Source organism: Eubalaena glacialis, chromosome 13 (genome assembly GCF_028564815.1).
Source record: "Eubalaena glacialis isolate mEubGla1 chromosome 13, mEubGla1.1.hap2.+ XY, whole genome shotgun sequence".
Lineage (NCBI taxonomy): Eukaryota > Metazoa > Chordata > Mammalia > Artiodactyla > Balaenidae > Eubalaena > Eubalaena glacialis.
In genome coordinates, this window is record NC_083728.1 from 15,048,671 (window position 1) to 15,075,350 (window position 26,680).

At 53.4% G+C, this 26,680-nt stretch overlaps 1 protein-coding gene across 1 annotated transcript in view; it reads left to right on the forward strand.

Annotated features, from left to right (window-relative positions):
* CDH22 (cadherin 22) overlaps window positions 1–26,680 on the forward strand; it is a 70,842-nt gene that overhangs the window by 36,005 nt on the left and 8,157 nt on the right. The window contains exons 5-9 of the mRNA XM_061208630.1: window positions 1,652–1,845; window positions 4,409–4,662; window positions 13,453–13,589; window positions 24,906–25,027; window positions 25,146–25,263. Of these exons, the coding sequence (XP_061064613.1) occupies window positions 1,652–1,845; window positions 4,409–4,662; window positions 13,453–13,589; window positions 24,906–25,027; window positions 25,146–25,263 (825 nt within the window). The remainder of the gene's footprint in view (window positions 1–1,651; window positions 1,846–4,408; window positions 4,663–13,452; window positions 13,590–24,905; window positions 25,028–25,145; window positions 25,264–26,680) is intronic.

The window sequence follows — 26,680 nt, forward strand, 5'->3', positions numbered from 1 at the left end:
GAGAGAGAGAGAGAATAAACAGAAAATGATAGGGAAATGCAGTAATCCTTACAATGGGATGAGCCTGGGGGCCCTGGACACACAGGAGCAGAGCCTGGAGGTCTGGGAAGCTTCCCTGTTGGAGGTAATATTCAGTGAGACTAAAAAAGAGTGGGAACAGGGGAGGTGAAGGCAGAGAGGAGAATAAAGAGAGGGAATGTCTAGAGGTGGGACAGAGCAAGTCATCCTTAAGGAATTACAAGAACTTCAGCCGGATTGAAGCTCAAGTTAGGGTAGGCGGTTGGGGGCATGAGGCTGCCGAAGTCAGCAGGGGCCAGGCAGCAAGCATCTTGCAGGGCAGGCCAAAGGGCTTGTACAACTCCATCCCAAGGGCAGCGGGGAGCTATGGCAAGGATTAACGCAGGGGAGCGGCGAGGTCAGCTTGTGTTAAAGCCCCCCCCACCCTGGCTGTTTATGTGACAGTGAATCAGAGGCAGCCACTCCACACAAGGGTATCCAGACCAGAGGGGGTCCCAAGAGACACATCCCCAGCTCCACAACCCCTGCTGGCCCATCATTTAGCAAATCACCCTCACCTTCATCTTGGCTCTGGGAGGAGAGCCAGGGAACTGTTTGTGTCCCAGCTGACCCTCATTCCTTCTGGTTTCCCCCTGCTTCCCCACCTCCTCTGGCCACAATGGTCATCTTGCCATTCTTCAAACATGCCAGGCATTGCACCCACCTCAGGGCCTTTGCACCTGCTGTTCCCTCTGTCTAGAATGCTCCTTCTGAAATATCTGCTTGACTCACTCCCTCACCTCCCTCAGACTTCTGCAGAAATGTCATCCTTTCCTCGATTGCCCTATTTAAAACTCCACACACACCTTCATCATCCCTCCCATTTCCCTTCCCAGCTTTATTTTTCTCCAAAGTACCATTTGACGTACTGTTTTACTGATGTGATTGTTTAGTGTCTTTCTCCTTCCATTAAGAGGAAAGCACTGTGAGCCCTGGGATTTGGGTCTGTTTTGCTTGTTGCTGGAACCCCAGTGCATAGAGGTGCATCTGGGACATCATAGATACTAAATAAATACGTGGAAATGAAGGAACCAATATCATGAACATCAACAGCAACAAAAAATCAGCACGAAGCCCCACTGTTCTAATGCAATTTGTTCCATTTATTGGGTAGCTACCAGGTGCTAGGCCCTGTGCTAAGCAATTGACATGCATCATCATCTGAGTTAATTGCAGGATGAACAGTGCTGTTAGGAAGGCACTGTTATTATTCCCATTCTACAGATGAGGAAAACCAAAGCTTGGGATTACACAGCTGGGACTGACTCTAGAGCCTTAGCCTTGATCACTGTGCTCCTCTGTCCCTTCACTGGGCAGATGCTGACACTGAGTCCCAAAGAACTGCAGGCACTTTCCCAAATCAATCAGAGAATAAAGCCAGGGTGAGAATTAAAACCCTCCTCTTTGCACTGCGTCCCACATTTCTGCAGAGGACGCGCCTCTCCCAGCATCAGTCCTGGCCAAGCAGGGAGCGCCTATAAGACACTGCCCTCCAAGGAGCCCATCTGAGACACCCCCTCCTCTCCCCTAGCGCTGGTGGGAGCTGGGGGAGGGGCTGCCACTCCATCCCTGCTCACAGCTGTATCCCCTACAGAGATGTACCAGTTCAGCATTCAGGAGTCGGCCCCCATCGGCACAGCCGTGGGACGCGTGAAGGCCGAGGACTCGGACATGGGTGAAAACACAGACATGACTTACCACCTCAGGGAGGAGAGCGGCAGCGGTGGCCATGTGTTCAAGGTCACCACAGACAGCGACACTCAGGAGGCCATCATCGTAGTGCAGAAGGTGCGGGGCTGCCCCAGGAGGGGCGGGGGAGGCAGGCCCCAGGGCAGCAGGGTCAGGGGGGCCGTTAAGTGGCCAAATATCCCCACCCCACTCCACTCCAGGGATTAAGTCTCTCCGGAAACTCTGGACCAACCTGGGAAGACGCTGATGGTGTCATTCCCACTTTACAAATGGGAAAATGAAGCACAGAGAGGTTAAGTGACTTGTCCAAGGTTGCACAGCTAGTTGTCAAGAACCAGGATTCTATCCAGATTTGAATCTGTGCTCTTCAACACTAGGCTGAGCTACTTCAAGTTCATACCAGGCCCTTCACACTCATTGTTTCCTTTAATCCTCATGTTCCCCTCTGAAGGAAATATATTATGCCCGTTTTTACAAGTGAGAAAACAGAGGCTCAGCGAGGTAAAAGGGCTTGCCCCAGAGCACACCTGTAAAGGGTAGAGTGGGATTTGAACCCAGGTCTGGTGAGCCCAAAGTGCTTTCCTTCCTGCGTCTAACAGCCTCCTCAGCCACTGGCCAGCCTGGGAACCAGAAGCTAAAACAGCAAAGTCAGCAACCCCTAGGGAAAGCGGACGGAGGTCAAACAAAAAAGCAAAAATCCATCTTCCAGGACTTGGTCACGGGCTTGGCAACTCAGGGCTGCGCAGGCCTTTGAGCCTGTCCGCCCCAACCCTGCTGTCCCATGGGAGGTCTAAATCCCCTGCCCTGGCCCACAAATGGTCACAGGCCTTTGTATATGCCCGGGGATGGGATGCTCACTCCCTACCATTGTCCAGCTCTTCCTCCTCTCATTCAGCCAGAATCTGTCTCCTTAAATCTGCTCCTATCAGCCCAGGTTCTGCCCTCTGGGACCCAGAGAAACATCTGCCCCCCGACGGCCCTTCATTCACTCAGTAAGCAAACTCTCTACCTGGCCTGAGGGCTTGAGGATAGAGAAAACTCCCAGTTTCTTCAACAAGGATAATAATATAATACTAATACTTATAATGGGTGTTTACAGTGTGCCAGGAGTCTTTCCACTGCTTTCCATTTATTAACTCATTTAATCCCTACAACGACCCTCTGAAGTACTACTATTGCCCATTTTATAGATGAGAAACTGAGGCCCTGAGAACTTCAGACATTTGCATCCAAGGTCATGCATCTTACAGAGCAGTTGTAGGGCTATGGGTCCGGGCAGTCTGGCTCCAGGATCCAACCTTTTAAGCATTAAGTGGTTTTCAGTCTTCTGACGTCCATTTGTCCTCACTGTAAGATGAGCCCATTTCACAGATGGGGAACTGGAGGCCCAGTGAAGCCCAGCATCACACAGCAACAGAATCAGGCCCCAAGCCCAGCCTGGGGACCCCAGCACAGCATTTGCTCTCATCCACAGTGCTGCCCCTATCCTGCCCCCCCCTCCTCCCTGGCTCTTAGGCCCCCCTCCCGCCTGCTCCAGCAGTGGCACCCGAGGTGCCTCTGTGCAGTCAGTGCTGGCTCAGGGAGCAGAGCCCCCGCCTGACTGATGACCTGGCTCCAGAGCCCATCGCTCACTCCCAGGCCAGGCCCGCGCCTGCCTCCCTGCATCCTGATTTCCCAGGCAACAGGATGGAGGAAGGAGGTAGGAGGTAGCCCTTCTTTTTTTTTTTTTGCTGCTGGAGAAGGGGGCAGGGAATGGGAGGTTCTGAGAGGAAAGGAGGGTCCCTACACACAGGGCAGGTCTCCAGGAAGGTGGCCCCTGCTGCTCAGATAGCTCCCCCACCATGTAACGGAGGTGCCTGTGGTTCCACCAGTGCAATTTCTCTTTGCTCTAAGGCATTGTCCTTAGGAGGCCAGCGCCCATACAGCCATGGAGCTTGTCCATCAGCGGGTCACCCACCAGCACTCTCTGATGAGAAGCAGGGCTCAGCATGGCTTTAGCCGGATCTCTGAGGAAAGCTCTAAGGCAGCCAGGCTTATCAGGCTCAACTCACATTAGCAGCTGCCACCAGTATATACCAGGAACGTGTCATTTAACCCTCCCACCTGAGGCCCAGAGAGGCCAAATAGATTGCCCGCAGACACAGAGCCAGTCAGCAGCAGATCCAGTGCCTTTCCTCTCATGGGCCTGGGACTTGGGAGCCGACCTTGGGCAAGTTACCGAGCCTTCTGGGCCTCGATTTCCTTATGTGTAAAATGTGATGATAATAATAATACAAGCCTCTTTGGGATGTTGTAAAATAGATGAGCCACTATGTTTAGAACACTGGCACATAGTGCTTTGGAAATTAATAAATTAATGCCCCAACCTACTGTGCCTTGTAGCAGGAAGTCTGGGTGTCAGTACTTGACCCTGTGTCCCTGGACAAGACTGTCCCCAGCTGGGCCTTACCTTCTCCACCTGTAACCAGAGAGGGTTGGTCTGGGTCTTGGACAGCCGGTTCCGCGGCGCAGCCTGATACTCCGGAGCCCCTGCTGAGTCAACTGTCACCTTGGGCCAGCTCCGCCCTCTCGGGGCCCATCCCCCCTGACTTGGGATCTGTCTGCCTGGAGGTGCTGAGCAGACCCCAACCCACTCACCGGCCCTCTGCTTTCTCCCCACCAGCGCCTGGACTTCGAGTCCCAGCCCGTGCACACCGTGGTCCTGGAGGCGCTCAACAAGTTCGTGGACCCCCGCTTCGCTGACCTGGGCACGTTCCGCGACCAGGCGATCGTGCGCGTGGCCGTAACCGACGTGGACGAGCCCCCCGAGTTCCAGCAGCCCTCCGGCCTCCTGGAGGTACAGGAGGACGCGCAGGTGGGCTCCCTGGTCGGCGTGGTGACGGCGCGGGACCCCGACGCCGCCAACCGGCCCGTCCGGTGAGACCCCCGCCCGGGGCCGACGCCTGCTGCCTGCTACCCCGCCAGCGCCCTCGGACAGACGGCGGGCAGAGGGGGAGGGGGCAGGGCGGGGAGGGGAGGGGGAAAAGATGGTGTGGGGGGAGGGGAGAGAGAGAGATGGACACAGAGATGGAGAGAAACAGGCCGGGAGCCAAGGAGACAAAGGAAACAGGTTAGAAAACAGTCGCAGAGAGACAAGGCACCCAGGATAAGGAGAGAGAACCAGGTGTGACAGACACAGCACAGTGACCTGGGCTCAAGCTCAGTCCTCCACCAAAAGAAAAAAGATAATTTCATCCTTTCAGCTTTTCAGGTCAAAAATGTTGAAAACCATCCTCGAGTTCTGTTTTTCTCTCACATCTCCCTCCATCAGCAACCCCTGTCATCTCTGCTTTAAAAACATCAGCAGAATCGGGCCATTTCTCACCTCCTCCGCTGCTGCCGCCCTGGTCCAAGCCACCTCTTTCTCCTGCCTGGATTACTGCCTCCTCGCTGGACTCCCTGCTTCTGTCCTCACCCCTCTTCAATCTAGAATGGGCACAGGAGCTAGACTGATCCCATCCAAATGTAAATCAGAGCGTGGCCCTCCTCTGCTTAAAGCCCAACAAAGGCACCTCTCGGGCTCAGGATAAAAGCCCAGACCCTCACAATGCCCCCCAGACCCTATGCGGTGTGGCCTCACTGTAACCTCTCAGACACCACCTCCCACTACCCTCCTTCCCTGGTTCACTCTGCTCAGCCACACTGGCCTCTGCCCAGCTCCACAGATACACCCAGCCCGCCTCTACCCCAGGGCCTTTGCAGCTCCTGATCGCTTTGCCTGGAATGTTCTCCCCCTTAATATCCCCATGGTTGGTCCTCTCACTTCCTCCAGGACTTTCCTCAAGCATCACCTTCTCAGTGCAACCTTCCCCAACCACTCTTTCTAAAATGTCAACCCCACCCCAACCTGTCCCCACACTTCGTATCCATTTTCCTTTGTCCTTCATCACCAGCTAACCTGCTACCCATTTTCCTGATGACTTCGTTTGTCCCTCCCCCTAAAAGATAAACACCAGGAGGGTAGGGATGCATGTCTGTGTTCATGGCTGTATCCTCAGCACCTCACCCACTGCCTAGCGCTCGGTGGACACTCCCTGACGCATGGTGAATGAATGACATGTAAAATCAGAGAAAGACTGAGAAAAGAGACTCATGGAGGGGTAGCGAGACCAACCATGAGAGGAAGTGACCAGAGAAGGAGGAGAGCCGGTGGAAAGAGGGCAGGAGTAACTAAAGGACAGAGGGACCTACCTGGCACTGTAGGAACAGAGAGAGGAGACTTGGAGAGAAAGCCAGAAAGGGGAAGAAATAGAATCAGACACAGAGAGAGAGGCAGAGCAGGGAGCGGGGCAGGTGGGTGGAGGGGAGGGGATGCTGCGGCACTGTCGGTGTCCCAGGAAGGGTTTGAGAGCTGCAGCGGTTAGGGAGTCCCTGACCGTGGCCCAGGTTGGAAGAATGTCAGATAGAAAGTGATCCAGAGGAGAAGGTCGGGGTGGGGCAGATGGCCATTGTTGGATGGATGGGAAAAAGAGCCTGGAGCTTCCTGCTTATTCCCTAAAACCCCTGTTATATAGTCAGTGAATGATCCCTCAGGCAACTATGTGCCTAGCTCTGTGCTGAGCATTGGAGAAAGAGGGAAGGGAAGTTACTTTGAGGATCTCTGCATCACAGAACTCCAGATGCGTAACATTCCCACCATCATCCGTGTGAATGGCTCAGATTTGTACAGTGCACAGGCTGTGCAACCTTACGTGGCAACCCGAGGTGAGGACACAAAGATGCCATCCTGCTTAACTACCCATGCGCTTCCAGACTAGGAGCTACCCTCAGGGGGTCTAGAAAGACTTCTTGGAGGAGGCAGGAATTGAACTAAGCTGGGTACCTGAGCCTGGTCAGGTATAACTATGAAGAGAAGGCCATTCCTGGGTGCAGGCATATGGAGGCAGGGGAGTGGTAGGTGTGCCTGGAAAAGAGTAGACTGTGATAGCTACAGGAGGCGGAGGGAGATGAGCTAGTGAGAGAAGTCTGACAGACCTCAAAGGTAGGCCAAGGGGCTCAGACTGGTCCAGAGGTCCAGAATGCCTCCTGGGCTGCCTCCACCCTTCGCAAGGCCAAAACTGCCCTCCACTGCCTCTGAACTCCTCCACTGCCCTTCCATCCCTGCTACTGGTAGGTACAGTCTTTAAACATCCCCATCAGCTTTTGGCTCAGCCCAGACCTCTCCCAGGAGGGCATTATCACCCATGTTTGGCAGGAAACTCAGGCCCAGGGAGGGGAGGAGTTAAGAACCAGCAGTAGGAGCCTCATCCTTGCCTCCCAGGTCCCTGCTTCAGTCTGCCTGGCCCCCTCCTCTCCAGTACCGCTCTCCACACCTTCCTCAGTCCTCTCCCTCCCGCCCTCCGTTGACTTCCCTTCCCCCCCTGCTTTTATCTGCACTGAAAGGGCCAACTTGGAAACCTGCTCTCACCTCCTTTCATCTCTCTTTGCTGCCTCTTCCCTGGGGCCCCTCAGATGTGGGGGCGGTGAGGAGCTTGAGACACGTCCAATTTCATACGACAAACATTTACCCAACTCCTCCTCCATGCCCAGCCCTGAGCCAGGCCTGAGATGACTCAGCCAAGGGCAGAGCTGGAGAGGAGCGCCCAGCCCATAGGGGACAGACTTGGAAATGGGAGGCCAGAGAAGGGGTCCTCACAGGCCACATGTGCAGCCCAGAGCCCGGCTTATATTCCACCTCCCCCAGTTCCAAAGGTCCTAGACTCAGTCAGCATCTACGCATTGAGTCATGTCATGTCAGCCACTGATCCAGGAAATGGGGAAACGGTGATAAGACCTAGTCCCTCCCCTCATGGAGTTTGCGGGCGGTTGGGGGGGGCGGGCAGACAGTCAACAAGTAGCTGTTGAGACACATCAGCAAATGGTTAAAAGGGATCATTGCTGATAAGAGCTATGAAGAAAATAGACTACTGTGTAATGGGATAAGGAGGATTGGGGCCACAGGGGCCTACTTTGGCTTAAGTTGTCAAGGAGCTGGCAAATGAGTTCACATCAGAATGATCAGGAGAGAGCCAACCAAACAAAGATGTGGGGAGGCGCTTTCCAGGTAGAAGGAACAGCAAGTGCAAAGGTCCAGAGGCAGGAACAAGCTTAGTGCGTTCCTGGAAATGAAGTGGTATCCTGGGAGATTTTGCCTAGCATAGTAGGCGCCTGGGAAATACAGAAATACAGATGTACAGAGTGATTTTTCTGAGTCGCTGCACTGGAGAGAGTGGAAGATGCCTCATACTGTGGCGTTTGGCCCTCAGAATGTTAACTCATTCTACAGATGAAGAAACTGAGGGTCTGAGAGGAGAAGTGACTCTCCCAGTGTCACTCGGCCTGAAAGGGGAAGGAATGAGATTTAACCCATGATTGTCTGCTTCTTGAGTCCAGCCTCCTGCCATTTCACTCCCGCTTCTGACTCTCTTTTTAGTTAGAACTATTTCCAACCTTACACTGTGCCCTTCCCTGTGCGTGAGGCCCAGAGAGTCAGATGGGGGCGATGGGAAGGCTGGGGCCCCGTGTGAGTGAATCTAGTGACAGATCTAAGCCTGAGTGGGCTGAGGCAGGGGCTAAGGACTAAGGAGCTCCAAGCAGGGGCAAGGACTCTGGGCACCAAGGAGGGATGGCCCCCGAGCAAGGATGAAGAGGACGAGGTTGGAATGGGAGGACAGCACTCCAGGGTGGAATGATAGTGAGGGCCTGGTGGCAGGAACAGAATCATGGAGCCAGGAGGTTAAGTTCAGGGGCAGGGAGGTCAGCTGGATGAGCTCATGTGAGGGGGGTGGGCTGGAGATGAGGTCAGGGGGGCACTTGGGGACAAGCTGTGAAGGGCCTTGAATGTCAGATGAAGGTGTGGGACTTTATCCCTAGGCAGTGGGAAGTCTTGGAAGGCTTTTGAGAGGAGGAGGAGAGGGCTCAGATGGGCCCATGTCTGGATTAGGCAGCCTTGCAGATAGACCGGCTGTTTATCAGCCCAGCCCCAGCCCTACCAGCCCCAGCCCCCTCGTGAGTCTTCCTTGAATGCCAAAAACAGGAAAGCCCACACCAGACCAGAGAGAGAGCGAACATTTCATTTCCTCCCAGCAGTCCACAGTGGGGTGCAGCAGAAAGTACATGCGCTTTAGAATCATGAATCCTAGCTCAGTTGTAGAATTGTGGGAAAATCACTGCACCCACTCCTAGCCTCAGTTTTCCCATCTGTAAAATGGGTGTCATGGTAGTTCTTGCCTCATTCATTTATTCAAAAAAATAGGTACTAAATGTCTATCATGGACCAGGTTCTATGCTCGGTGGTCCTGGGATTGGAGGGAGGATTAAGTGTTTGGTACATAATAGGTCCTCAGGAAATGAACATTACCATTTTTCTCGGTGCTCTGTACACCTGTTTCTCCCCTTCATTCTGCAACCAGAACTAACCACACACAAATTTCTAGGTGTCATGTGCAGGCTTTGAGTGTGTGCTTTAAAAGGGTTAGGGGGAGGGGAAGGAGTCGAAGACAGAATGGGGTGAGCAGAGAAGAATCCCCGGGTCAGGGGAGCAGCCCCTTTTGCATCTGAAGAGTTTCCCCCACTAGTAGCTCAGGTGGGGGCCGCATCATTCAGCCTGCTGCATGTACACGTGTATGTACACGAGCCCGGACACAGGAGCACCGGGCAGCCTGGACACACATGAATCTGCAGACTTTCATATTTATCATGCCTGTGTGAGCTATATATGCACATATTTATGTGGAGAAAACCCACATGCGCACTCAAGGCAGGAAGAAGTACCCTCCCCACTTCTCTCACCCTGACCTTGACGACAGCAGTGTTTTGTGCTGTTCCCAGGGTGTGGGAACACCCACAGGTATACCTGGCTGGTCCTGAGGAGGGTGCTCTTAGTTAGATCTGGGAATCTGGACAGACAGACGTGGCTTGGGAATTTGGCTCTGCCACTAACCAGCCCTTTTGACCCAGGGCAAGGCACCTGGCTTCTCTGAGCCTCAGTTTCCTCATGTGTAAAATGGCAGCGGCAGTGATGACTGTTATCTGCAAGGACTGGAGGAGCTCGTGCATGTGAAGCCCTTACACAGGGCTGTCACAAAGTCTTGCTGAGCAAATAAAAATAAGAGCTAATCCATACGTCATGTGGTAGGTGCCCAGCGCTGTTAAAAGTGTTTTATTGGTGTTTTATTGGTAGTACTTGTCTAATCCTCACAACCACCCTGTGAGGTAGGTATTATTATTAGCGCCATTTCTAAGAGGGAACCAAAGTCCAGAGAGGTTAAGTGACTTGCTCAGGATCACACAGCTAGGTTTCAAACCTAGCCAGATGGCCACCAGATCCGCACTCCTGACCATCATTCCCAGGCTTTCTTTGCACGTGTGCACACGCACACACACACTAGCAGACACATACCCACACTCTGTCACTGCACTCTTCTACCCACACCTGCTGCTGTTCCCCTTCCTGCCCTCCAGATCCTGGCTGACCAAATGAGAAGTAGGACAGTGAGAACTGAGCAGAACCTTCTAGACCACAGATGCCTCCTGTCCTTCTCAGACCGCTGGCAATGCTGCCATGTCCATACATGGTGCCTCCCACCCCCAGGCACGCAGACCACACACTGGGTTGAAGGGTCACCTGTGTCCCCCTTACCAGACATTTCGGAATGCTCATTAGAATAACAATAGTTCTCACTCAGGGAGTCATTTTCCTGGAACCCAACTAGGCACCTATCCCCTAGCTAGGCACTTAATCCTCCCAACCACTTTCAAGGTGGGAGTAAAATCGGTTCCATTTTGCTAAAAATTAAGGCTCAAAGATGAAGTGACTTGTCCGGGGACATCGTGGAGCCAGACCCAGGGCTGAGCGGCTGCCTCTTGTACCTTCCAACTGCAACACAGCGTCACACACAGTTTCCACCCACAACACAGACACACAACTCTTGCACCTACACGTGAGGGGTACACGAGCGTCCCCCGCTGCCCCCACGTCTGCCAGGCCACACTCCTTGCCACACACCACGCCCTCCACCCCTCCCTCCCAGTCACTCACTGGCTCCCTGAGCTGGAACAAAGCCACCTGGGCTCGGCAGCCACACTGACCTGCAGCCCCAAGTCTTTAGCTGGTTGATGGAGGCTCCCCGCGGCTCCCGCCCCATGGCCTTGGGAACAGCTGCCTCCACTTAGATTCCAGCCCCCCCTTCCCCTCCAGGAGGGAACAAAAAAGAATAAGTGGGAGGAGGAGGACGAGGAGGAGGGAGAAGAGAGCAAACAGGTCTGAGCCAAGAGGGGAGGAGAAACAAGAAGGCGGTGGGCATCCTCCCACCAGCCCGGCCTCATGCCCAGACCTGACCAGGCGATCAGGAGCCCCAGGCTATGTCATGCCCCTGGCTCTCTCCTGGAATCACTTCTCCCACCTGTAAAATCAGGAGGAGGTCTCCACGGTTCCTTCCAGCTGAGCTGACACTACTCAGAGTCTGGTTCTACCTCCTTTGGACCCAAACATCCGACAGGCCAGGCTTGGGGCAAAGGCAACCTGAGACTCCATGCATTGCCACTTTGGATGGTTCAATGCGCTAGAAAGAACTCTGGGTGTAGAGGCCCATATTGGGGTACAGATTCCAATTCTGTGACAGTCCCTGTGCAACCTTGGGCAGGCTTATCACTAGCCCGTATGGCACCTTTCGTAAATAAGAAAAAAGTCGCCTTTTGAGAAGATGCTCCCTGGGCTAGGACACATGGCTGGGCAAGCAGAACACTGGCTGGACTTCACCCCCACTTCCCCTGTTCAGCCTGGTAACTCTGTGCAGGACACAACCTGCACAACCATACTTGGCAGCCCTAAGCTTGGCAAGTTTCCTCTCTGAGCCTCAGTGTCTCCATCTGCAAAATGGGGTGAGATCACATCAGCCTCACAAGATGCCAGGCAGGGAGGGACGTCGTCTGTCTTGTTTGCCATTTTATCCCCAGGGCTTAGCACATAGCAGCACAGAGAAGGCACTCAGTTAATGTTTAGGCATAAAGGAACGAAGGGAGGGATGGCTGGAGGAAAAGTAAGCTACAAACTGCTAAGTGCTATACCGGTGAGAGGAATTGTCATCTTGGATCTGAACCTCCCCACACACTTTCACTCAGGTCAGAAGGACCCAGGCTGATCAGGGCCAAGGAAAATATAGGCTTAGCAGCTTAGGGACAGGAAGGGGCAATAAACTAGGGACTCAGGAGATAGGCTGTAATGCCCACTACACCCACGTGCCCAGGCCTTTTCAGTTTGACACGAGCCTCCACTTCCACTACAACAGTGAATATGAAAAGAATAAGGGCTGTCACCTCTGCCCAGTTCCATGAATTACCTCCTCTAACCCACACCAGTGTGAGGTGAGTATGAATCACCCTATTTTCCAGACAACCAAACAGAGGCCAAAGAGGTCCAGTGACTTGTCCAAGGTCACACAGGTGGAATAAGAAGCAGAGGATTCAAAGCCAGCTCCAGCTGCTCCCAGATCTGTGCAGTCCCACTGGACATCATTATCCCCATTCAACAGATGAGGAAACTGAGGCCCAGAGAGGTTTGGTAATGCAGCCAAGGCCCCACTGAAGGGTCATCTCAGGGCTTCGGGTTCCCACAGAGGGTGTTTCTGGTATCCTCAGTTTCCCCGCTCTGGAAGATGGGGGAAGGGCCCCTTTCCTTCTGCTGGTGGAAGGGGGGAGGGGCGCCCCCCTGGGGCGGAGCCCCTCCCCACCACGCTCCTTTGTCCCCGCTTCACAAAGAGCCCTTGCTAGGCATTAGGGGCCTTCGTCGGCCGCGCAGCCTGGCGGCGCCCCCTCCCGCATTATCAGCGCCGGGAAGCGGCGGACAGGGCTGGCGGGGCCTCTCTGGGCCGCCGCCGCCCGAGACATGTGTTGGACACGGGCCTTTCAGGCCTGGAGCAGCCGCACAAAGGCCGGGGAAGAAGGCGGAACAAAGGGCTTTTTCACGCGGCAACTAAAAAGCCTCAGATTAGCACGGGCGTGCTACGCTGGCGGGGAGGGGCCGGCGGCCATCCCCCCAGATCCCTTCCCGCCGCCTCCGCTCAGCCCGTGTGCCCTGTCTGGGGCCTCCGGAGAGCCTCAGAGCTGCAGAGCCGACCCACTCTCTCCTGCTCAAAATCCCCCTTGGCGCCCCAGGACACTCAGCCCCCTGAATTCTGCACTCTGCCTGTTCTGGTGCCTCCTCCTCCCCACTTCCCAGTTCTGGCCGTTTTTGCACCATTTGCCATTCCCTAAGTAATTCTCACCCGTACAGTTCTCACCCGCCCTTTGCAGCTTCTGTTCCGCCTGCCTGGAATGCCGTCCTGTCCCTTTCTCAAGCCCAGCTCTAGGGTCACCTCTTACGGAAAGATAAGAATCAAATATCCCGCGAGTGCTAACTCTATGCTGGGCCCTTTGCCTTCTTCCAGCCCTCACAACGACCGTGGGACGCAAATCATTAGCCCCATTACCCAGCTGAGGAAACTGAGGCTCAGAAAGCTTGAGGGTTGCCCATGGTCACATGGCAGGTACCCAGTGCAGCTGAGATGCAAACTCAGATCCATTTCCACTCCTCTGCTTCTTGTGTCTCCCAGGCAGGTGATTCCTCTTTGGGGGTAGGGTGGAGGGACATGGGCACAGGCTCCACTGGCGCCAGGGCACCTTCAATCAGGCCCGCCCTGCCTCCCTCAGGTACGCCATTGACCGCGACTCAGATGTGGACCAGATTTTTGATATCGATGCGGACACGGGCGCCATCGTAACCGGCAAGGGGCTGGACCGAGAGACTGCCGGCTGGCACAACATCACTGTGCTGGCCATGGAGGCGGGTGAGCCAGGGGGCGGGGCGAATATGGGAGGGAGGGGCGATGACTGAGGGGTGGAGCTAGGGTGGGGCAGAGCCCAGGGAGGAGGGGCCAAAGGCTGGGGGCGGGGCAAAGAGTAAGAAACTGGGCAAAGCTGGGGTGGGGGAGTGGTCAGCAAAAGCTGACCCGCAGGAACAAAGATCCGGGAAGGCTCCCAAGCCAAAAAATCAGGGCCAGTCTTGGGTCTGGCTTTCTTACCTCAGCATTTATTGAGCACCTACTACACACCAATCCCTTTTTTAGAGGCTGGGGATACAGCCCTGAACAAGATAGAAAAACTCCTTTCTCCATGGGGTAGAGCTAGACCATCAACAAACTGAGAGAAAGGGTGTACGCATGTCAGCTGATGCTAAGTGCTAACAAGAAACTGGGAAAGAAGAAAGCAGAGGAAGGGGATCGGGAGGGGATTGCTTCTCTTAGGGGAAGGCCTCTCTGTAAAGGAGACATTCCAATCGAGAGCTCAGTAAAGTGAGGGAGTCATGCCGCTGTCAGAGGCAAGAGTGTTCCAAGGAGAGGGAACAGCCAGTGCAAAGGGCCTGAGGTAGTAGTTTGCCTAGCGTTGGAGGAACAGCAAGGAGGACAGTGTGGTTGGTGAGGGGCAAAGTGGTCAGCCATTGCAAGGTTTTTGGACTTGACTCCAAATGAGGTGGGAGTCACTGGGGGGTGTTGAGTAGAGGAGGGAGGTTTCTTGACATGATACCTCTGGCTGCTGCATTGCGAATAGACTGGGAGCTCCAAGGAGGGGGCGGGGGCATGGAGGGGGAACAGGGGCTCAGCCAGAAGTTACATGCGACAGTGCCCAGAAGATGAGACAGTGGCCTGGCCCAGGATGATTAGCCATGTTAATGGTGAGACGTGGTCAGCTTTGGGAGACAGACTGAAGACAGAGCCCACAGGACCTGCTGATGGGATGGTACAGAGGAGAGATAGAGAGGGGTCAAGGATGACTCCAAGGTGCTTGGCCTGAGTTTCTGGAAGTGTGTGTGTGTGTGTGTGTGTGTGTGTGAGACATGCAATTTGGCACAGCTGGGGAGGAGTGTGAGCTGAGAGAGAAAGAGGGGGCCCTGGGACATGGGGTCCAGACAAGTCATGCCGTAGAGGTGAGGAGCTAAGAGCGTGGAGGGTCACGGCACCCCAGGAGTGGGGAGAGGGCAGTTCTAGGCCTCCTCCACAACCAAAGCAATGCTGCCGCTGCCCCTGCCTGGACTTGCTCTGCAAGCTCCCCCGCCCTGTCAGCTCTCCAGGTCTCAGGAGCCAGCAAAGCCTCCAGGAAGCAGTGGTGACAACAGGAATACTCAGAGTCTCTGAGCCTTGGGTGGGGTGGGAGCCATTCAAACTCCCCTCTGCATACCTCGGCCCCAAGCCCCTCCTGCCCCTTCGAGGCCTCCTGGTGGCCTTCCTCCTCCTCCTCCTCCTCCTGCTGGTGCCTCCCACTTCCCAGGCCCCACCAGCCCATTCCAGCCAAGGAAGTCCCTAGGCTGAAGTTCCCTTCGTCTCTTTCAACTTCGGTTTAAAAGAAAATACAAAGCTGGCTCAAACCTCAGGGCCTGCAGCTCCCGAGCCTTTGAATCCACTTCTCCACCGCATGAAAGGGAGATAACAAAGGTGGCTGGAGAGGAAGTGGTGGCTGGACTGGAAAGAAGACAGCTCCCCCTCCTTACCTCCCTGAACCTGCCCCTTGGGCAACCATGGGGACTGGCCCAGCTGCTGGGCAGAGATGCCTCCTCTCCCTACCCACAGATACATCTCCTCTACCAGCTGTCACACCGCCCAAAGGCCCACCACTAGCAAGGCCGTTCTGGGGTTAAGCATTGTGCTTCTACCCAGTGAGTCTCTTTCAGAAAGCAGCTAGAGCCACATACGAAGTCTGCAGTGCTGCCGTTTCACAGGAGAGAGCGTGTCCGGGGGACTCTCCCCCGCAAACATTTTACAATGTTTACCTAATAGCTACTGAGCCCCATGCTTTCTAGCACGTACTTTATTGATCATGATCTGTTACAGAGCAGCACCCATTTTACTGATGGGAAAATCGAGGCTCAGATCATTAGGAGATTTGTCCAAGGACGTGCGGTGGCAAAACTGGTATTTGGACCAAGTGTTCCTGGTTTCCTCCACAGCTTTGCTACGTGGCCTCCCTTTTCCTGGTACTCTGCTCTCGGGACCCCACCCCAAGCCCCAACCCTCCCCAGCAACTGAGCTGGGGAAGGAGATGAGTCTCTGCAAGGAAGGGACTGGTCGCTGGGCTAGAGGTCACTCCCCTCTGAGCTGCAATTCACAACCCCTGCCCAACCCTCACCGAGGATATTAATCAATGGGAAAATGAAAGGTTCCTACTTCACAGTGCTGGTGGGAGGATTAAATAGGATAATACATGGAAAGAACTTAGCCTAGTACTTAGCTCTCAGTTAATGGTATCTATCGATCTTGACTCTGTGCACTTGGCTTAAGCACCAGCTCTGTGCCAGGCACTTTACAATGCTGTGCTCATTGAATCGTCCCACCTATCAGGTGTTGATTCTGCCGTTATCCCCAGTGTGTGGATGAGGAAACTAAGACTCAGAGAGGTGAAGTCATTTGTCCAAATTCTCGGCGCAAGCCTGTCTGACTGCACAGCCCGCTGTCACCCAGATGCCCCTCAAGTCATATGTCTTTGGTGCCAGGCTCGAAGCCAGGAGTGTCGCAAATAATCCACCCACTCCGGCTTCTTGCCATCTCTGTGAGACAGGACAAATTATTATCCCCACTTTACAGCCAAGGAAATAGAGGCTCAGGAAGGAACAGCGATGGCCCCGAAGTCACAGAGCAAGTCCATGCAGGGCCAGGGCTCCCAGCAGCCAGCCGGGACCCCAAGTGCAACACCCGTGCCTTCCTGCTGAAGCATCCATTTGGCTTCCTCAGAAACAGGGGATGGTGGTGGGGTCGCGGTGCCCTGCCTGCTCCGGGTGTAACAAACATGAGGTGACAAGAATCAGAGGGGAAATATTTATACACAGCAGCTGAGCTTTGCCAGCACCTCGGAGGATGCAGCACTCAGCCGGGAGCAGCCACCTGTCACACCGGATTACCTCAAAGACTCCCGAACCACTTAGTATGCCGGCTCCCCCCTCCCCAAACTTCTGAGTCATCCATTCTGCCCATGCAGACGCTCCTTCCACTGACATTATCTTTAACGTTTTGTAATCATGAAATATTAATGACCGATATTGAATTTAAAGTACAATTTGTGTCTGAATCCTTCAGTGGAAAGGGCAGTTGTAAAGGGACAGTCTTCAAAGAGATGGCGGGGTGGAAGGGGGAGACTTGGAAAGCCAGTGCTGGAGTGGGCGGTGCCAGGGGGCTGCATCCGGCCCCCTCTTCCAGGCCCTAAGCCGGTCTGGAGGGGTGGTCTCTAGCTGCCCCGGACAGCAAAGAGTTAACCAGATTAGCTAGAGCTTCCCCATCTGGGTCACCCCAGGCCAAGTCACGGTTTTACAGCCCCCTGATTTTTTCCTTCATACCACAGAGCACGCTTTATGATTTATATATGCATTTGTGTGCGTGCCTAGTTAATCTCTCTTCCCCAGGAAACAATACCTTCCATGAGGGCAGGGTCTCATCTGTATCTGTAGCATTCACACCAGGCCTGGCACTTAGTAGGTGTGTATAAACATTTCCTGAATGGATGGATAAATGGGCTTGCCCGCCCAGTTAGGAAGGCAGGGCGACATGATGGAGAAAAACTGGTTCTAGTGACATGGCTCCCAGCTGAGTTTGGGCAGTCGTTTCCCCTCTTCTTGCTTTCGTTTTCTCATCTATTAAATGGTACCGTATTGGATAGCTATAAGGATAATAACTGTATTGTTAACTATTAATAACAGTGCCTTCTATTTATTTGAAGCTCACAATATACCAGATATTGTGCTGAATGCTTTATATAAAGTGTCTGCTGAGGGCCTCTTGTCACCCACCTGCTCCGAGCACTGGAATCTGGTGATAAAAAGTCTTGGCCACTGACCTCAGGAGTTCACAGGTGGGCAGAGAGAGACACATCAACTGTCAGTGGCAATGCAGAGTGCAAGGAAGGGGGCGGTGGGCATTCAGGAGGTGTAGCCAGGGACTTGCCCCCCTAGAGGAGAAGGCAAGAGACTTTCCCAGAGGAGGGGACATCTGAGTTGGGTCTCAAAGGCTAAGGAAAGGGGGTTTGGGAGCTCCCAGCAGAAAGAGCCCCACATGCTCAGGCCTGGAGGCTTGGCCGGCAGAAAGACCCCTGTCCATTCTGAGAATGGAGAGACTGGTGTGGCCAGAGGCTGGAGCCAGAGAATGGCTGGAGTAGGTGGGGTGAGGTGAGTGTGCAGAAACTCACTGGGCCTCTACAGGAAGGACCTCGGATGTCCTGTGAGCAGCCGGACATCTCCTGGAGACGACAGGGAGCCAGTGCAGGTTTTAGAGCAGAAGAGGAAGATGGTCAGATGTGCAGTCCCCAGCGTCCACTCGGGTTGGTGGGGGAGGGTGGAGGGGATGGGGGCAGCCTTGAGCAGGCAACAGATGGGAGGCTGTCAGGAAGACTCGGGCTTGGACATGTGCTGAGAGTGCAGGGCAGGGTGGGGACGGGCAGGAGGAAGTGCCAGGAAGGCTGACTGTGGTGCCATCTGGGGAAGAGGCCTGGCACAGCCCTGCATGGAAGGGGTTGCTTCAGAAGGCAGTGAGCTCCCCGTCACCAGAGGTGTGTAAATGAGGCCTGGGTTCCTCTTGGATTGGGTAACTCCCAAGATCCTGTGCCACCTAGGTACTTAACAGATGCCACCAGGAACAAAGATTTTTGTGATGTCCATGGAGTCTCATAAGACAGCCCAGAGTATCAGGACCAACTCAGCCCTAGGGAGGAAAACTTTCTCCCACCCCACCCCCCAATTCCAGGGCCCCTGTTTTACCCAGAAGTCCTCCCGCACCCTTCGGAGGACCAAACATCCCCACCCCAACAAGGTCAGACTTCCAATCTCCACGGAGAAGCCAAACAGATAATCACAGAAACAGAGAAGGGCACCCTAACCTCACGCTCCCGCTGGAGGTGAGTGGGGACGGGGCAGGGAGCGCGAGGCGACCGCCCCTGGCAGCCCTGACACCCCTCCCCTGGAGCACTCCCGCCTGCTCACCCAGCCCCCCTCGCCGTCCTGCCTGCTTGTCTTGGCCAGCTTGTAATTGGGATGATAAATCTTCCTGCCCAGCTGGCCAGCGCTAATCAGAGCCTGGTGTTTGGATGCAATTTAATTCCCTCGAGAGGAGGGAGGCGCTGAGGGGACGGTGGAGAAGAGGGCCCAGGCTCTGCTCCTCCCACCCTTGCACCACTGCAAGGAGGTACCTTCCAGCTGCCCCCCACCTCTCTGCCCCGCTTCCTCCCCCCTCTCCCCACTTCTCACTCTCCTTCCCACTCCCACTCTTGCGACCCCACTTCTCTCTTTCTCTGTGACAGCCAAGGAGAACTTCAGAGTCCAGCTCCATTTGTTTTATGGATGAGAAAAGCTTGGTCCAGAGAGAGAGGCAGGAAGAGGGTCACACAGCTTGACTGCTCCCTAGATGGTGGGATCTGGGGGGGGGGCGTGAAACCCTCACAGAATTAGTCCATCCAGAGGTCTCAGTCTCTCCCTGTCACCTCCACAGCATCCCAGCATAGTCAGGGATGCCACAGACGGTGAAATCCATTCATTCGCTAAATCTTTATTAAGCACCTACTGTGTGCCATGCACAGAGGGGCTGGGGATACAGCAGCAAACACAAGAGACCAAAATTCTGCTTACTTTCTGGTGAGGGAGATAGATGATGGGCAAGTTAAGTGAGTAAAAATATAGCGGGTGTTGGATAAGTGCTGTGGAGAAAAGTAGAGCAGGGAAGTGGGTAGCTGGTGGGATGACAAGGAACAAATTTAAATAAGGTCATCAGGGGAGGTCTCTCTGGGAAGACATCTGGGCAAAGATCTGAAGGAGGGAAAGGAGGAAACCTAGAGCAGAGGAAAAGGGAGAGCCAGGTGAGGGACGAGGCCAGGGAGGAAGATCACAAGGGCCTTATGGGCATGTAGGTCTTGGGCTTATAGTCTGATTGCCCAGGACTAGGGCAGTCAAGGAAAGCTTCCTGGAGCAGGCAGAGACATTTGTTTGGGGCCTTGAGGCAAGTTGGATTCTGGCAGCTGAAGATGGTCAGAAAGGCGTACCATTTGATGGTTAAGACTCCCCTTTTGGACCCAGACCCAGGTTCCATTGATGGTTCCCTGTGAGATTTCGGGCAAATTCTTTACCCTCTCTGAGCCAGTTTCCTCATCAGCAAAACGGCAATAATTCAAATCCCTACCTCCCACGATGGTTGACAGGATGAAATGAGGCAGCACAGACCCTGGCCCATGGCAGGTGCTCGATATGTGTTTGCTTGTGTCCTTCTGGCAGGAGCATATCCCTAGGAGTTCCCTAACAGGGTCACCAGGCCAGGCCCCATCGCCCCTACACTTCCTACTGGCCTCTAGCCCTCCAAGTCCAGTTTGGTCCAGACACCAGGTTAGGAACTGCTAGGGGGTGGGGGTCTTCCTTAGAAGGAATCCAGAATCTTACTATCTACAGCCTCCCCTCCCACCCCCAGGACCTTTGCACATGCTGTTCCTACTGCCTGGAGCACACTTTCCTTCCCATCCCCTTCATCTGATTACTTCCTAGTTGGATCTCAGCCTAAACGTCACCTACACCAGGGCAAATATCCCTGCACCCCACCAGGGTAGGAACCCCTGCCTCATACTCTCACAGTCCTGGACTTTTTTCTCTCTACTTTTATCACAGTCTAGAGTGATATCTGTCCCTGCCACTAGACCAAGAGGCCGTGTTGGTCTTGTTCAATGTTGTGTTCTTGGTACAAAGGAGGCGCTCAAACTGTAATAGTCAGCAAAAACCAGAAGTCTCAGTTTCAAATTGCCTGATCCAATCCCCCGTCTGTTATACGTAAGGGACGCTGAGGCCCAAAGAAGGTAAGGGGCCTGCCCACACTGCACAGCAGCTCTCCCGCCCAAGCCTGCTCTCTTCCCAAGGCACCCAAGGAATTGCCCACCCTCCTCTGCCCCTCGGCCCCCCAGGGCTATACCTGACGCCTCCCCGGATTAATGGTGAGCCAGCTCAGAGAGGAAGCACCGGGCTGAAGCACGTTTAATTTTAATTTAGGAATCGGTTAAGACTGCGGGCCTGCTCAGCTCTGGGTTGTCAATCAGCCTTCCTCAAGGCTGCATCAATTAGTTTAAAAATATTGAATGTAATTTTGCCTGACACAACATATTGCAGCTACTGCAAAATATAATTTATTTCAGAAGAAGAAATAATTAAACTAATTTGCATGTCAGTCAGCTGAACTGAAATGCCAAGGGAGGGGCGTGGGATCCATGGGGGATCCAGCCCCCGGAGACAGCACCTGCCACTGGGCATTGGGTGAGGTCAGCCTGGGCCTCGGTCTGAGCCGTAGCTGCGTCTGGATGGACAAATATTCAGGCAGCAGGAGGGCCCACTGGCATTGCATCTAGACCACGCACTGGACTTAGAGTCAGGAGACATAGGACCCAACCTCAGTTCTGCCACTGACTTGCCTGTGGCTTTAGACAAAGTCTTGCCCCTTTCTGGGCCTCAGTTTCTCCATCTACAAAATGGGTTTAGGGAATTCCCTGGCAGTCCAGTGGTTAGGACTCAGTGCTTTCACTGCCGGGGCCCAGGTTAGATCCCTGGTCGGGGAACTAAGATCCTGCAAGCTGTGTGGCATGGCCAAAAATTAAATTTAAAAAAAAATGGGTTTAACAAGACATCCATTATGGGTTGTTTTGAGGATCCAATGATGTCATAGATAAGAAAGTTTGTTATAAATTGGAAAGTCCTGCACAAAGAGGAAGGTTACTTAATTGATGGATTTCTTATTTTATACCAGAAACATTTAAGTTGGTAAAAATTATGCACTATTATCAGTTATTACAAATGATGCTACCTGTGATCGGGAGGGGTTTGGAGGAAGCCAATCAGAGGCGAGATGCCAGGTTGGACCTCCCCCAGCACCTGCCAGTCACCCCCAGGCAGTAGTTTGCAACACTTGCTATTGATACATATTAGATTCACCTGGAGCTGTTAAAAAAACCATCAATGACCAAGCCTTGGGCTTAGAACGTTTTCAAGGCTTCCCAGGTGATTCTAATAGCCAAGCTGAAGACTGCCATGTCAAGAGCACAGGATGCTGACTCAGGGCTGGACCACAAGCTCTGGGGGGTCCAGGCAAGCCCCCAATTCAGGGGACTCTGGGATAAGCTCTGTGGGTGGCAACTTTGGCGGCGTAGAGGCACACCTCTCGGCTGCCCTACCTCTCAGATATGCCAAATCCTCATGCCAAAAAGGATTCAGGGCCTTCCCAAGAGGTGACCCATGACATTTGAAAGGAGGAGATAGGACAACAACAAGACAGTAAGGTAAGGATGTTCTAACTAATCTTATTGTGACAAACATTGCAATATCTACGTGTATTTTACACCTTAAACTTACACAATGTTATATGTCAATTACATCTCAATAAAGCTGGGGGGAAAAAGAGGTAGGAGAGGCCCAGCAGAACCCAAAGGAATGGTACAATAATGGGGGTCTCACCAGCAGTGGATCCAGCCCTCCAGCAGGGTGTCTGCCCGCTGAGGATCTTATCCTACTCTGAGGTCCCCCTTCTGCATGGCCCCATAGGACCCTGTCTCTCCCTCCAGCCCTGCACACCCCACCCACTGCAGGGGAGGGGGCCCTGGCCACCCCGTACCCTCCTTCTGCCTCAGTGGGGAGAGAGGTGCCTGATCCTGGCAGTGGACCTCAACCTCCCCTCCTCCCCTCCTCCCCTCCTCCCCTCCTCCCCTCCTCCCCTCCTCCCCTCCTCCCCTCCTCCCCTCCTCCCCTCCTCCCCTCCTCCCCTCCTAAGCACCCACCGGCTGGCTGTTTAAGTTCTCTGGCAAAACACTCTTAAAAATAACACCTCACCCGACATTCCCAGTCACGACTCCCATCTCCCGCCCCCGGAAAAGCCCCCTCTAATCGCTGAAGCAGCAGATCTGGGTGAGCTGAGAAGATAAGGCGCCCCTGCCTAAGGGGAGCTCCAGAGAGGAGTCGGGGTCTGAGTTAATTAAGGACTCCCCCCCTCCCCCCGCTTCCTTTCCCTGACCCCCCCAGGAGGTGGCCGCACCTGCCTCCCAATCTCCATTTCTCTTCTTATCAACACAGGAGCAGCTGCAGTCGGCATCCAGTGGGGCCCTGAGTTCAGAGAAGGCAGCAGCCGACCAGCCCCCACTTGCCCCCAAAACTCATGGGGTTCCTGGCTGCCTGGAAGCTTCCAGGCTGCCCCCAAAATAGCTCCCTGTCAGCCGGGTCAGAGACCCAACCATCAAGTCACTGCTTGGAAGGGGGTAGTTTCCTCTCCCAGGGGATGTCCTTGATTTCACTGGCGGGTAGAACATGTCAGTAATGAACTCATGGCTAAGATAGCTAAGGACAGGGCACCAATGAGCACTCAGGGGTCTGGGTGGGGGGCTATAAAGGGCCAACATTCAGGGTGCTTCTCGGAGAGGACAGGCTCGGATGAGGTGTCCCAACAGCCTAGAGTCACTGAATGTCATTGCTGAAAGGAGCCTTCAAGGATATCTGTTGACTTAACAAATACTTATGTAACGCTTATGTGCTATGTACACAGTTTTAAGTGCTTTGCACCTATTAACTCAATTTGTCCTCTTAACCAACCTGTTACTAGTAGCCCCATTTTGTAGGTAAGAAAACTGAGGCACAGAGAGGTCAAGTGCCATGGCATGGATCACACAGCGACTAAGTGACAGAGTTGAGATTGGAACCACTTGGCTCCCAAGTCCTTGCTCTTAATCACTATGCTCTGTTCATTTTCCAGGTGTGGAAACTGATACCAGAGCAGGAAAAGTTTTACCCAAGGTCAAACACTATGTCAGAGACAGAGCCATGCCTGAAATTCAAGACTCTTTCTGTCTGAATGTTTCCAGGCTTCATTCATTCATTCAACAAATCTATTAGAACCAACTCTGTGCCACATCCCACAATGCTGGGGACCCAGGGATTAATACAACAAAGGCCTTGACCTCAAAGACATTGCAGTTGGAGGAGTGGGGACTTTGTGGCTTTGCTGAGGACCTTGGTGAAGACCCACCTCCAGTGGACTTGTCTTGCCCTCTCATGATCGGGTCTTAAAAGAGCAGAGGTTTGGGACTTCAGTTGTCAGCTGACCAATTCTTTAAACTTTCGCATGTTTTAGTTTCCCTTATACAATATGGGGATAGAAATTGTACCAAACCATAGGATTTCTGCAAGGATACCTGAAATAATGGATATGGATACTCCAGGAGAAATCTGTGCACTCCACGTGATGGAATGGAGATGGCAATGTTGATTGTAGTGTTGTTGGAGGTGGGAGTGGGGGGTGGTGATGTGATAGTGATGTGGGTGATGATGGCGGGGGTCACGGTAGTATTGGTGGGGCTGGTAATGGAAGTTGTGGTGGAGATGGTGGAGATAGTGAATGATTGGTGATGATGATGGTGGTAATATTGATGATGGTGGCCACAGGGGGGTGATGGTGGTGGTAAGTGTGGTGAGAGTGATGGCCTTAGTGTTTGTGATGATGGTAGAGATGAGGAAGGTGGTATTAGTCAATGCAGTGGTGATGGCGGCAGCGATAATTCTAATGGTGATGGTATTGATAATCTAATGGTGATGGTAACAAAGGAGTGGTGATGGCATTAGTGATGGTGATAGTGGTGAGGATGGTGATGGTGGTACTGATAGTTATGTTGGTAGAGGTGGCAATAATAATGCTAATGGTGGTGATGGTTTAATGGTGGTAGTGGTACTAGTAATGGTGATGGTGATGGTGAAGGTAGTAATGGTGGAGATGGTGACGGTGTTGGTGATGGTGATGGGGTGGTACTGGTGATTATGGTGATGGAGGTTGTGGTGATGATGCCAGTGGTACCAGTGCTAATGGCAGTGGTGGTGGTGGCAATAGTGACAGTAATGGCGATGGTTACAGTGATGATCTAATGGTGGTGATGATGATAGCAATGGTGGTGGTGGTGATGACCCAGTTAGCCAGACATCCTTGGTCCTGGTCCTAATATGAGCTTGATCAACCCACAGATCTCTCAATGTGACCTCACTGCCTACTCTTGTCCTAGCAGTAGATGGGGGGGGGGGTTGTCTAAATCTCACACTTGATGCCTCCCACCCTACAGCTGTGCTCTTGTTACAGACAATCATGCCCAGCTATCCCGGGCATCCCTAAGGATCCGAATCCTGGATGTGAACGACAATCCCCCAGAGCTGGCCACACCCTACGAGGCAGCCGTGTGTGAGGATGCCGAGCCAGGCCAGGTAGCACGGAAGGGTTGGGGACTGGGGGTCGCTGCCAGGACTGGCCAGGACACCCTCTACTCAAGCCCAGAGTGGGCTTGGCCTCACATCAGCTCCCTGCCCCCTCCTCACCCTTCAGCTCATCCAGACCATCAGTGTGGTAGACAGAGACGAGCCCCAGAGCGGGCACCGCTTCTATTTCCGCCTGGTGCCTGAAGCTCCCAGCAACCCTCATTTCTCTCTGCTCAACATCCAAGGTGAGTTATCTCAGAACAACCAAATCCTAGGATGCATGGAGGGAGGGGCTTAGCCTCCCCAACCCCTTCCCATATTATAGAGGCACCCAGAGGGCCAGTGGTGGATCCAAGATCACACAGAAAGTCTGAGCCAAGCTGGAGATGTTACCCAGCCTGCTAGCCAGACCCTGAAGAACAAGCAGGAGATGGGTTGGCTGAGTGGAGGAGGGCTGCCCAAGGATAGAGAATGGTAGATGGAAAGATATAGAGAGGGAATACATGAGGAGTGGGGGGGTGGCCCAGCATCCAGGGTGGAAAGAGCCCCTGATCTAAGTGAAGATTGGAATAAGCCACACGCACACACTCCCACCCCTCCGTTTAAAAAGTGCTTTATCCCACTCGCATTTCTCTTTGCATCCTCACGGTCACCTTGAGAGGTGGTTTTCTTACCCCTCCCCCCATTTTGAAGGTGATGAGACTCTAAGAGGATAAGGGACCTACCCAGGGTCATATATGGAGTCAGTGGTGAGGCTGGGACTCAAACCGACACCTATCTCAGTTCCAATGTACTTCCTGCTCACTACCTTGAAAGCAAACTGCCCCTCCCATCCTGAGCTGATCCCATTGTGAGACCCACCCCTGCAAGTTCCCCTTCAGTGAGAAGTTGAAGTCTGAACCTTTGAGGAGTAGACTGGGGGACGGGGTGGTCAATGGACTGGGAGTGAGGGACCTGGGTCCCAGCCCAGGCTCAGTTGAAGGCTTTCTATACAACCCTAATGCCTGCCTCAGTTTCATCATCTGTAAAATGGGGCTGAAGATGCCGGCCAGGCAGCTAGGTGGTCCCAGTGAGATGTGGGTTACCGAGGTATATTGTCAGTACCTAGAACATGGCATTTCCTTCATTCAGCAATTATTTGTTGACCATTTATTGAAACACAGTCCCTACATGTCAGGCACTGTTCTAGGTCCTGAAAATGCAGCGGCATGCAAGACAAAATCCCTGCCTTCGTGGAGTTTATATTCTAGAGAGGGGAAACAGAAATTAAACAAATAAATATTATGATGGGGTTGATAAGTGGCTGGCAGGAAGGAATAATGCAATCTTCACGAGTCTGGACTTTGTTCTATTCAGTGCTGGCCCCTGGGTGCCTGGCACATAGTAGGTATTCAAAAATATGCGTTGGGAATTCCCTGGCAGTCCAGTGGTTAGGACTCCAAGCTTCCACTGCAGGGGGCACGGGTTTGATCCCTGATCGGGGAACTAAGATCCCGCAAGCCACGCGGCGTGGCCAAAGAAAAACATAAAAACAAGAACATGTGTTAGACAAAACAGGAGGAAATAAAGCAAGGCAAGAGTAGAAGCTATTTTAAATAAGGTGATCTAGGAAGGCCTCTCTGAAGGAATCAATAGTGAGTAGGGATCTAAAGGAAGTGAGGG